Source organism: Phyllostomus hastatus, unplaced genomic scaffold (assembly GCF_019186645.2).
Source record: "Phyllostomus hastatus isolate PE091 unplaced genomic scaffold, TTU_PhHast_1.1 phas_scaffold_39, whole genome shotgun sequence".
NCBI lineage: Eukaryota > Metazoa > Chordata > Mammalia > Chiroptera > Phyllostomidae > Phyllostomus > Phyllostomus hastatus.
The window spans coordinates 11,917,088-11,929,821 of record NW_025334028.1 but is presented as its reverse complement, the minus strand read 5'-3'; the positions used below and the strand labels follow the sequence as shown (position 1 = coordinate 11,929,821).

The window sequence follows — 12,734 nt, the reverse complement described above, 5'->3', positions numbered from 1 at the left end:
GGGCCCAAAGAAATGAAATCAAAAATGAAAAAGGAGATATAACAACTGACACCACAGAAATAAAAAGTATTATATTAAAATATTACAAACAACTATATGCTAACAAATTGGTCAAAGTGAAAGAAATGGATAAATTCCTAAAAACATACAATTTCTTAAAATCCAATCAAGAAGAAACAGAAAATCTGAGAAGACCCATTATGACCCCATAAAATCAAAGCAGTGATCAAAAATTCACAGTAAGCCAACATCCTGGACCAGATGACTTCACAGTGAATTTTACCAAACATTCAAAGAACTCAAATCTATCCTTCTTAAACCATTTCAAAAAATGAAAGAGGAGGGAAGACCCCCAACCTCATTTTATGAAGCCAGCATTCTCCTCATTCCCAAACCAGATAAAGACCCTATGAAGAAAGGAAACTAAAGGCCAGTATCCTCGATGAACATATATGCAAAGATCCTCAACAAAACATTAGCAAACTGAAGTCAACAATACCTTTTAAAAAATCATACAGCATGATGAAATGGAAACTATTCTTTGGATGCAAAGTTGCTACAATATATGCAAAGCAATTAACATGATACACCACATAAACAAGAAATGGGCAGAGCCACAGAGCCTGCACATCCTCCCCAAATACTAGGAGAAATAAAGTAAGATGGTTACTTAGGAATTACATTTTAAGGTCTATATACATCTGCAAAATCATCTGGAGAAGACAGCATGGCTTCCAGACCAGCAGCACTCCACAAAAACCAAACTGACTCTAGTATTCTATGCAGGGAAAGTATGGACTACTTAAAGAAGAGTAAGTTAGCCCTAATAAGCTTGAAAAATAAAGGTCACTAAGGCAAGACTTGATAATGGCCCTTTTGAGTACGTTCTAGGAAAAAAAGAGTCAGATTTTTAGCATTTGAGCCACAACTGTGAGGTTTCTCATGGAGCACCATAAATTTACCACGTCACATAATTCCCTGTTTCCATTTATGCTCATATTATATATTTTTAATTCTTATTCTCTCCCATTACAAATTAAAAATTGGTTTCCAATTGTGATTTGGCTTCCCAAATGAACCCATAGACTATAAACTTCAATGAGAGCCTCCATGAGGAAAGTTCTACATCTTCAAAGTTAAAGACCAAGTCCAGCTTTCCTATGGGTAACTTTTCTATAATACTTCCAATTGCAAGGTGGACCAATATCTATAACTAGTACATAAAATGAGTTGATGGAAACTTAAAAGAAAACTTCCCTACATCTGCTTTAGATGATTTCTAACATGAACATTGCTGAAATTCTTATCATTGTTCATCTTTCTAAAGTTCTGTGAGTTAACCTGGTTAAGGAGTTATATGACCTCAGAACACTGGCTAAGTTTATGAGTCTGAGTTCACTAGGATTTTTAGTTGCAGGGAACAAAGACCGTCTGTTTGCCTCAAGAAAGTTGGGTGTGTTGTAAGGATACAGGTGGCACTTAAGAGGAAGGATGTCACAAGAATTCAGGAAGGTCTGGGGCAATAGGAGGGTCAAGAGCCAAGCCTGAGAACAAGATTATGATTTTGCCTCTCAGCATGAGGAGCTCAATAATTTTCAGTTTTGTGCTCCAACATGAACAGTTCTATGCTCTCTCTCTCTCTCTATTCTGCCTCTGTTTTCCCTTCTATTTTTGTTCAGACCACCTTCTGACTGCTCTCTCCCTAAACATCCAAATTTTCTGAGAGGCAAAATCAGATTAGACCTCAAGGCACTGTCATTTGTGTTTAGGCAGGGCCTTCGCAATGTGCCTGCTCCGATGCTGCTGGCCAGCTTACAGGCCAACTCCCCTTGGGTTAGGTGTTCATTCCATACAATCACCTGGGTGAGGCAAGGCATCTGAATGATTAGAACCTGGTCACCTTTGCCTCAGTCACCCAGAAGGTCTGAGCATGAAACAGTTCACCTCAGAAGAAGCTGTGGGTTGGCCAGAACCTGCATATTAATAGAACCAGATAATTAACTCATAGAGCCAGGGAACCCAAATGTAGGTACATGAATAAGCTACATCAAAATCTTCCAGTATTCATTTAAAAATAGGGAACTCTGGGTTTAACTCCAGATATACTGAGTTAAAATTTTAAGATGGAGGATTAAAGAAAAAATCATATATATATGAGTATATATATATATGATTTTCCATGTATATGTGTGTGTGTGTGTGTGTGTATATGGAAAAAGTAGGTTTGTGGTTCTATGTAAAATGCAGAGTTTATTCTTGTATTATTATTTATTAATTATTGTATTATTTTGCATGGGAACAACTGTAAACCTACTTTTGCCACAGCGTGTGTGTGTGTGTGTGTGTGTGTGTGTGTGTGTGTGTGTGTATTTCAAAGCAGTGGTCACTTGGAGAAATTAAAATCTCCCCAAGTGACCACTGCTTTGAAATAGTGAGGGAAAAGTAAAAACAAGAAGTGTCGAATTCAAGGTTAGGAAATCTTAATTCTTTCAATAAATTTGCAGAGGAATTCTCATGTACTCTAGGTAGAAATGTGGGTGAAAGCACACCTGAAAAGTTGAAGTACTGAGGTGAAGTAAGTTCCTCCAAAGAAATAAAAATATAAGGAATGTTTCTAGTTCCCAAAGTTTACACAAAAGACAAATCTAAGAGACCAGCAAAAAGTAATGTTAAATTCAAACCCTGTAGCCTTTTGCTGCAGCCTCATAAAAAAGTTGAGAATTTGTTTTCTTTGTTTCCTTATCTACAACAAGTATATTCAATGACATATCATAAGCAAAATGGAAAGCAATTTTATCAAAATGCTACCTGAATTATATATAAAATTAAATTTTAAAGAATAATTTTAAAATATTTCATTTGAATGGAAGAAAGCTAATAAACTGTTTCATGATGCTTTAAAGGAAGAGTTGCTTAATATAAATATATCCTAACACAGTTACTATAAAAAATAAGCACATACTTTGGTATATTATTATCTTTATTATAAAACAAATATTCTCTGTTGAGGTAACATTTCAAAAGGTATTTGGCAAAAATCAATTGAGTTCTATATATACAATTTTGTTATGTGCAACATATGTAAAGGACTCAGAGAACAGTTTTTTTAGCATTGCACATAGACTGATTTTAGAAAAAAATAAAGCTAGAAGTTATCTCTTAAAAGAGGAATTTTCTTCTCCCATCTCCCCATCCAACCCTTGACATCACCACCAGTAGTCAATGAGGGGGTGCTCATGGGAGTTCCACAGAAAATGTCAAAAATGATAAATTAGTTGAAAAAAAAGTTTTGTTTAGCCAAATGTCTCACACTGGTTCATAACTTGAAAGTGCTTTCACAAAGTAAACATTCAATCATATGGGATTTACTATTGCTTATCTCAAGAATAAATGGAATTCCCTCTTCTTCAATGAAGAAATCCTATGAAATGGTCTCATTCCAGTGTTTTCTCTGCTGTGAATCCCTCCCCTCCCTGATTCCCCAAGATGAGGTTGGTTCCTTCTTCTATCCTCTCACATATGTTTTTCATGCCTCTGTTACAGCACCTTCCACATGGGATTGCAGTAGTTCTTGTTTTACTCACATGTATTCCTCTTTACATTTTTAGCTTTATTTATTCCTCTCTAAGCTCCTCAGGAGCAAGAAACAAGCCTTCAGCTTCTTGATATCCCTAGCACCTAGCACAGTGCCTGGCACATAATAGAATTTCAGTAACTGTTAGGTTCATGAGTTAGGAACTATTTCAGCTGTGAAGCTACAATGCACATCTTTCCTTGCTTCCAGTTTCACTGAGTGTATTCTGGTGTCACTCCATATTTTTTAAACCTATCTGGCTGGTGATACCCTAGCAACAATTATAATGTCCAGCATTTCCTCTCAGAAAGAAATGGCCTTCGGTTAGTCTTCTGATAAAAAAACATCAATAAGTTATAGTTATAATTCTTTCCCTACTCTCCAACCTCCAAGACTCCTTTGCCTGAGAGCCACATTTTAGGAAGGCTGATGCTAATAGCCATCTTGACAGTCATTGTCATCCTGATCCCCAATGGGTTTGTTGTGATAAGCATCAACTGTTAGTTTTCTGCTTTCTATCTCAGTGTTTTTTGACTGGCCATCTTCCTCACTGCTTGAATCGCTCTCAGTAGAGATGCTATCTTCTTGTGACTTGCTGCTGTCCTCAGAATCACTGCCATCACCTTCCTCAGACTGGCTGTCTGGTTCCGACTGGCTTTCATCACTCTGGCTCTCTGCAGAGGCACTGTGAGACTGGAGGCCCTCCTGGCTGGAGCTGTTTTCATCTTCAATGGACTCCGAGCTTTCTTCTGAGTATTTGAGGCTCTCATTGGATTCACTGTCAGCTTGCTCCTCTCTGGATTTGCTTTCTGAACTGGAGGGTTTACTCAAACTCTCCTCTTCACTGGTGTCACTGTCTTCTTGACCTTCTTCTGAGTGACTGGAGGTATTATCTGGGTTGTCACCCCTAGATTTACTCATTACCTCTTCCTGAGACTCACTACTAGTTTCTGGAGATGGCAGGTCAACCTCTTCACTAGACTCACTACTGGGGTCTTGTACATTTTGACTGTCATCCTGAGACTGATTCTCCTCACTGTCTTGAGATTCACTCTTGCTGTTTTCTCTGGATTGTCTGAGGCCAGTTTCTTTGGAGTTAGTGTTTTCTGTGGAGTCACTCTTGACTTCTTCCATTGTGTTGCTATTGTCAAGATCATCTGTGTCATCTTCCACAGATACGCGGGACTTTCTGAAAAATTTCCTACTGGGATTCTCCGTGGATTGGCTCTCACCTGAATCCTGAGTGCTTACATGCTCATCACTGTTCCCATTTGATTCTATTGATTTGACACTGGCACTGTTCATTCTGGAGTGGCTTCTCTCACTCCTGATGGTGTCTGGATCATCGCTCTGCATCCCTTCATCATCAAACTCAGAGCCATCCTCATGGCTACTGTCTCCCTCACTGCCACCTCCCACCCAGTGCTCCTCACTCTCACTCTCTTGAGTGGAGTCATCTCCCTCAAGTCTGCTGTTCCCCTCATCCTCATCGTCAAGATCCCTGCTCTCACTGGTGGTACCTTGGGCACTGTCTTCCCCTTGAGAGGCACTATCTTCCCTGGATTGTGTGGTGTCAGCTGAGTCTTCATCACTTCTGAGTCTGGAGTTTCCTCCTTGTGTTTCTTCAGGTCCTGGGCCATTATCATCGTCACCAAAGGTGTCATCTCCACTGTCATCTTCATCATTGTCTTTATCATCTCCTTCTTTTCCTGCATGCCTAGAGAGGCCACCAGCTGGTCTATGAACATACCAATGATCATCAAGGCCCAGGCCTTCCTCTGATTTAGCGCTGTCGCTGGGGTCTTCATTTACCTGGAGTTTGAGGTTAACAGACATGGTCAGTACTTCAGGAGGTGATATAGAGGGTGTATTTACCTAATATCAATCTACATTCTTTCTGCTTTCTTCTTCCTATGTCTCTCATCTAACCATGGTCAATTTCACTGCTCAATAACATCTCTGCCAGAGGTTAAAAGGGAAGGTAAAGGAATTGAAACTCAAGTCATTCTAGTTTTTTGTAAGCAAAATTCATTCGTGCTGTAAAAATTCTCAAAAAGCTTTGTTGAATCACTTTTATGAAATCATATTATAAGAATGATTCCTTAAAGAAAACTCTCAGAGAGTTTTTTGTAAATTAAGAGTTGGTTTATAATACTCACTCATCAAATTATTTGGTTTAAACAGAATTTTTAAAAATACTGGTTGGTTTAAAAATGACCCAAATATTTTTTTCTAATCAATTCAGGGAGTGGGGGAGATGTATTAGGGCAGGAGAATGAAACCTTCAGCTAAAATGAAAGTAAAATATTGCAATAGGTATTGATATATATCTCACCCAAACCATATTTATACCTGTTTTTCTGGGCAGAGAGCTGCTCCTAAAAGGCCCAGGTAGAAGAGTGCAACTAGTGTGACTACCAAGGCAGCTTAGTTCTGTGAGCTCAGACACATTATCCTATTAAGTAAAACAATGGGATGCTCTCCACAGACAAGGAAGGGCATTGAGTCATCATCACTGTACTCTGGAACATCTGCTTTCTTTCTCATATGCTATAACAAGAACATTCTTGGCAATTTTTTTCTTTTTCTACATGTTCCCACAGATCAATGTCTGAGGAGTACAGAATGTTGAGCTCTCTTTGCATCACTAGTTTACACTGATCTGCTGGAACTGAGTATCTGCATAGCTTTCCATACCTCCATAGGCACGAACGGCATCCTCTGAGGCACAGACTGTTACCCTCATCTGAGCTTAGAGAACACTGAAGTAGTAAATCACCACATCTACAGAAAAGGGCATTTTCCAAGATCTATGCTTATAAATTTCTAGAATGTTCCTCTGAAAAACCTTTAGTAAATGGTGGCACAAAGCCTAATAATTTGTCATCCAACTGTGGTCAAGTATAGAATGCAACATGGGTCAAAACCCATGGTCAGAGAAAAACCTGGTTCCCAGAATCTCTGCAGCCCCATGGGTTCATTTTAGTCAAAACTGATAGAACAACTAAAAACATAATGACATTTACTCTTAGAGAAATGAAGAAGAAGGAGGAGGAAGAAGAGGAGGAGAAAGACAGGTTTTCATTACAGGGATATAAGCTAACTCAGTTTTTCTCAATCCAGGACTACAGATGAGACTATTTTAAAGAGACAGTCATTATGAAAGTTGCTGCTTCATTCAGGTTTCCTCAGGGTTCTCCTTATTCTCTCCTCGACAGGATCCTTAACATGCAGGAGGTCTCTAGGCCCCGCAGGCACTTCATGCCATGTATGCCTGATCTGAACCGCTCTAATTGTAAAAGCAACATAAGTAACATTTCAGACTGGTGAGTGAACTACTGCTTGTCTAACATAGTCTATGACTATTGTGTGTGTGTGTGTGTGTGTGTGTGTGTGCTCATATTCATTTTAACTAGAGGGACATTTAGGGCCACAATGTCTATAATCTGGCCCCAGTGACGAATATGGAATGAATAGCATATCCACATTTGAATTTTCCCACTCATTTCCCCCTTCTTATTTTAGGTGACTATTTAGTCAGCATAACCAATGGTTAGAAAATATTATATTTAGAACAGTTGCCAGGTAATTTAATCTAACATTATTTCCTTCAATTCCTAAATAGTCTGAAAAGTTAAGAAAGTTCTGTTTAATTACCTGTTCCTCTGAGCTAACTTTACTTTCTTCTGATGACTCACTGCTCTCCTAAAAGGAAAAACAAATGTTTAGTAACTCCTGAGAAAAGGAAAAAAATATGATACACATTAATTGCTCATAGTTTGGGTTTACTACTTTCCAAACAGCCTAAATTGATGAGAAGAGAGGTAAAGTTACTTTATGAGATGTTTATGACAACAAATAAATGAGATAGTTACCAGAGGTGGTGTTTGTGTCTGAGCCAAATGACCCTGTAAAAAAGGAAGGAAAATGAGTTACTCTTTCACAGATGAAACATGTCATTGCAAATATTTAGAAAAACTTTGGATGATTTCTAGAAGTTTCTTGATATACAGGGTCCAGCAGAAGTAATGCCTGCTTGAGTGTGGTGAGTAGGGTAATAATATGGGTGTAATAATTTATAATTTTAATTTGAATATTTCACCTAAAATGTCATTTGGTGTGCTTGAGTGTGATTGTTACGTTACGGAATTACATGCTTATGCATCTTATTCCCTGTACCTTATGCCTGAAATGGATACCAAATAATATTGAATATAAACTGTAATTTCAAAAAAATACAGTTTCATTAAGATCTTCTGCCATCAAATTAAATAAAATGAAATAAGTAAATAAATAAAGAGAAGGTCATTTTGTTATAAGATTTAGGATCTAGGATTCCATTTATACTTTTCCAAGGCAGTCAAATAAATAATTGGTTAATAAAGGGTTGTATGAAAAAAAAAGAATTACATGCTTATGACTTTGTAATAAAAAGGGATGTTATTTGTGCCAGACCCTGTATGTTTTGAATTTACATGAGTAATAATGACATATTACGATGAAATAACTTAAAAATGAATGTGAGATGACTAATGGCCTGAAAGAAATCTTATGATTAAAAGACCTGGAAAATTTCTGTGTTTCTAATACTTCACTTAGAGAAAAATTAACTTTGTTTGAAACTCAACCTAGAGGAAACATAAGAGGAAAAACAGCATGGGAACTCAGGACCCAGACTTAAGTCTCAATTAGCTCATTAGTTTTGGTGTTAGTCCTGAAAATGAAGGTCTTGGTGTTAGTGCTGAAATTCATGTGTCTCAGGAAAACCCCTCAGGTAAATTGCCATGGTTGCACTATATGTGAATTTGGACAATTTACTCTGCTAGTGCAATATCAGTTTCTTATTCATAAATTAAGAATATTAGCAACCAGTCTGCTTACACCACAGGGTTTCTGTGAGGATGAAATCAGTGAAAGCCTATGGAAGCATATTAGGAACTATTCAATATGATGTAAACTAAAGCAATGATCAATTTGAGAACATCCACTTTATAAAATTCAATAGTAAACAAAACTGACTAGAGAAAGCCATTAAGCCTTTCTTGAGTCACATAGGTCACCAAAATAAAAAATATATTATAAATCTGAAATTTAATTACTTATAGTTCTGATTTATTTCACGTTCTTTTTTGGATTTTATGTATTTATTTTTAGAGAGAAGGGAAAGGAGGGAAAGAGGGAGAGAAACATGATGTGTGAAACAGTGGTTGGTTGCCTGTCTCATGCCCGTAACCCGGAACCTGGCCCAAAACCTAGGCAGGTGCCCTAACTGGGAACTGAACCAGTGAACTTTCAGTCTACAGGTCGGTGCTCAATCCACTAAGCCACACCAGCTAGGGCTGATTTATTTCACTTCCTTTAATCTTATAAAAACTCTAAAAATGTCTGAGCCACCTCTGGTGCCCTTTCCCCATTCACTCTCCTCCTTCCCCTTGAGCAAGGCAAAATCCCAAAGTCTCCTGTGGGTCAAAGCTGCTGAGAGATGGGTGTGAAAAACAAGGTGCAAAGTTAAGCAGGCAGGAGCTGCTATCAGTTATCAACAGGTTTTCAACAAGCCTCTCAGGAATGCTGGGCTGGAGATATTTCTTCACAAGAAGGAGCTACTGTATATGCACTTTAAGTCTTTGCCCTGTGACACTGCAGGCAGGTGCAATGACAGACTCCAGTCAGCTATCATTTGGAATTTAGGGGTGGAAGGGAGCAAGACATTGGTATTTTTCTCATGCCAAGTCTAGGCTTGAGAACATAGCATGTTTTGGGTAGTTTTAGAGTCTCTGGCTGAAAGCAAAAGAATCTGTACTGGCTGCTTTTAAATGATCTAGCCTAAGGACACCTTTGAGGCAAGTTCCAGTAGGAAGTCCTGCACAGTGCTTGCCAGCCTCAGGCAGGGGCAGGACCCCATCTCAGACCTCTGTCATTATCCTCCTGCTATTAATGGCATTGTGCCCAAGCTGAATAATGTAGCAGGAAACAAGACAAAGAACAAAACACTCTTACTTAGTTTAAGATTTTAACCCTTACTTGTAGTTTTAGTCTTAAGAAACTACTGACTTCCTAGACCTGGTACCTTCCTCAGAGGGACAGAACACCCCAGTACAGAAGGTGGATTCTGGAGCCTGAGTGACCTGGTTCAAAGTCTAGTTTTAACACTTATTAACCTTACAGCCCAGAGAGACTAGGTTACTCCCTATGTCTCAGGATTCCCATTTGTAAAATGAGAATAAAATACAACCCCTAGTTTATTAGAGTGTTGTGAAGATTAAGAAAAGTAAATACATATAAAGCACACAGAACCATGCCTGGCAAGGGTTCTTGAGTTATTGAGAGTTAATAACTATCAGGTTACTCAGAGTCAACACTCAGCTAACATTAGCTACCATTCCGAAGACTCTAGTATCCTCTCATTTTTCATTCTTTTCTCACCTTCCAGGACTTGACCTGCTGCTTACCCAGACATCTGGTAAAACGTATTTGTAGACCTAATCCTCCAAGGGCAGTCTTGGTTCATTGTCATCCATCCCCTTGCACTACTACATGCATCCATTATGAAAATAATGCTAAAGGAGAAAAAGCTTCCTCACCAAATTATACTAGTAAGTTGGAACTGAAGTAGTATATGAACTAAATTTTCTTATATGAACTAGAAATTATAGCTGGTCCACCTATATCTTAAGTTATGTGTTTATTAAATTATTAGAAGTTTCAACATTTGCACTGGAGATAACTTGGTTGTACTAATAATGTATTAAAATAAAAATATTTCAAAAAATCTTATTTTTGCTCACCTTCCATTTTTCAGAGCTCTCGGATTCAGTATTTTGATACCTGGCTACCTAGAAAATTTAATACACACAGTCAGCCCACAGAGAAAGCCCACAGAGAAATTTCCCAGACAGCAGCTATTAACACTTTATTTAAATTAGGAACAGTGGTAGTAAAATTCTAGCAAGCATCAGAATCACTTGGGGACATGTTAAAACATAGATTTCTGTGCCCCACCCCCACAGAGTCTCACTCCAGAGGTCTGAGGTAGGACCCAAGAATTCAAATTCCTAACAAAGTTCTAGGTGCTGCTGCTGCTGCTGCTGCTGCTGCTCTGAGGAGGACACTTTGAGAACCACTGCTTTTGAGAAAGAAATACAAGACTCAAGACTATGTGAATAGCAACTGGACAGAATAAGGAATAAATGAGATGATATTTTAAAGAAAACAACTACTTGAGAAACTACTATTTTCATCTAACTGGCACATACACAGCCACCTTGGCTCATAGACAATGAAAATTGTGAAGTTTTAGGTATAAAAGTTTTTTTTTCCATATCTTTGTCCTGATACTTACGGGAAGAGCACAAGACAACCCCCAAAGGAACATAAGCAGGATACTGGTCTTCATAGCTGGGTGTGACACCTCCACCTGTGACAAAGGACAGAGATTTTTCTCCATGCTACAGAAATACAGGAGCTTCAACTTTTTGACAGTTTCTCCCTATTTAAGAAAAGCTCATCCAAATGTCATTCAACTGATAAATGGATAAATAAAATATACTGTATCCATATAATGGAATATTTTTCAGCAAGAGAAAGGAATAAAGTTCTGATGCATGTTACAAAGCAAAGGAGACTTGAAAACATTATACTGAGTGAAAGAAGCCAGACACAAAAACCCATATATTGTATAATTCCATTCCTATGAAATGTCCAAATAGACAAATCTATAGAGACAGAAATTAGATAAGTATTTGCCCAGGTCTGGGAGAGGTGAAGAGTTGGGTGTAGCAACTAAGGGGTGAATGTTGGAGGTAATAAAAATGTTCTGAAATTGATTTTGGTGAAGGTTGCACAATTCTGTGAATATATTAAAAACTATTAAACTGTATACTTTAAATAGGTAAAGTGTCTATGTGAATTATATGAAAATAAAGCTGTTTAAAATAAACCTTACTCCTAAGAGGTAAATTGAAAACTTTTCAGTGAGGAGCTCTATAAACACTTCTTCATTAACATAAAATCTGATAAACAGAGGAAAAAGTAAACAAAAAGGAATAGAGAAATTTCTGACTGTTCACTTTCATAATTATACAACTTGGTGTGGCACAGCAACTTTGCAAATATATTCCCCCAAAGACCTATAGTTATGGACACACCTCTGATAGCCAGTGGGCATTCATCTACATACACACACACACACACAAAGTGGCTTCTTGGTCACACGGATAACCTCACAATAATGTCCAGACAAAATACAAAATACATTGGTTTTGCATTTTTTTAATATGCAAAAAATGCACTATGGCAGGCTTCACATTACAGCTCTAGAAAGCTCTTTGTATCTATTGTATGACATTGAGCGATATACTCTACATGACAATGCTAACTTCTTTTAAGTGTCATTCACAGTACTGAAAGCTCTCGAAGATTACAGGTTTGTGTGCACTAGTGTATCCTGATCAAACAGAGGCCAAGTGAAACTGCATTTTCCTGGAGGGTGGCTTCATTTCACACCTCAAAAACTGGTAACTTGAGAAACAATTAGTTCTATATTTAAAAATAAATGTACTAGATGCTAATGTAAAGAGTTATTAAAATGATTTCAAAGGAAAATAATCTGCCCTGAGCTAGTAAGCCCTGCGGCGGCCTTAACAGAACAGTCAGCTGTACTTCATATGTTTTGCAAAAAATTCTTCAAGTTTATTGCAGACTTCACTACTGTCCATGTGTTTTTTGTTTTAATGTTAAATACATACCACACCAGTGACAATATATCTAAACCAGAGATTCTGGCTGTGTCTCAGTTTCATCTGGGGAGATGTAAAGACTTACTGATGCAGAAATCCCACTGCTGAGCAACAAATCTGTCCACTGGGAAGAGGAATGAAGTTTCTTTTTAAGGTTCTCAAAGTGATTTTAACCCTTGATCTGAGAAACAAGCATATGCTGCTAAATAATGTCTGAATATGCTAAATGTCTGAAACATTGGGTTCAAGAAGTCGTTTCATCTTATTTTTAAATTGATTCAAAACAATAGAAACCCTAAGAAAAGGAGCCTGAGGATGTTCATTTCTGCTTTCATGCAGCTCAATGGCCTGACAAAGGAGTTCATTTTATATCATGGGCACTATTCCTTTTCAACACTGCCATTCTTGGCGCATGCTATTTCCTT

General features: G+C 37.8%; 1 protein-coding gene across 2 annotated transcripts; it reads right to left on the bottom strand.

The window, feature by feature from the left end:
* Positions 1 to 4,006: 4,006 nt before the first annotated feature.
* On the bottom strand, positions 4,007 to 10,967 carry DMP1 (dentin matrix acidic phosphoprotein 1). Of its 2 annotated transcripts, XM_045820396.1 has the most exons (5): positions 10,910 to 10,967; positions 10,360 to 10,403; positions 7,450 to 7,482; positions 7,232 to 7,279; positions 4,007 to 5,386 (listed from the first exon to the last, which is right to left on the bottom strand). In XM_045820396.1, exons 1-5 carry the CDS (start codon positions 10,965 to 10,967, stop codon positions 4,007 to 4,009), a joined length of 1,563 nt encoding a protein of 520 aa, XP_045676352.1. The 2 variants fall into 2 exon arrangements, with proteins under 2 accessions (XP_045676352.1, XP_045676353.1); XM_045820397.1 differs by lacking the exon at positions 7,232 to 7,279.
* Between the last annotated feature and the right edge of the window lie 1,767 nt (positions 10,968 to 12,734).

What these genes read in the sequence shown, in the direction of transcription:
- DMP1 (XM_045820396.1), bottom strand. Translation starts at nt 10,967, where the DNA reads ATGAAGACCAGTATCCTGCTTATGTTCCTTTGGGGGTTGTCTTGTGCT. An exon ending in AGAGCTCTGAAAAATGGAAG is followed by an intron (nt 7,483 to 10,359) that starts GTGAGCAAAAAT and finishes CCTTTTTTACAG; the next exon opens with GGTCATTTGGCTCAGACACA. An exon ending in AAGTTAGCTCAGAGGAACAG is followed by an intron (nt 5,387 to 7,231) that starts GTAATTAAACAG and finishes CTCAAACTCCAG; the next exon opens with GTAAATGAAGACCCCAGCGA.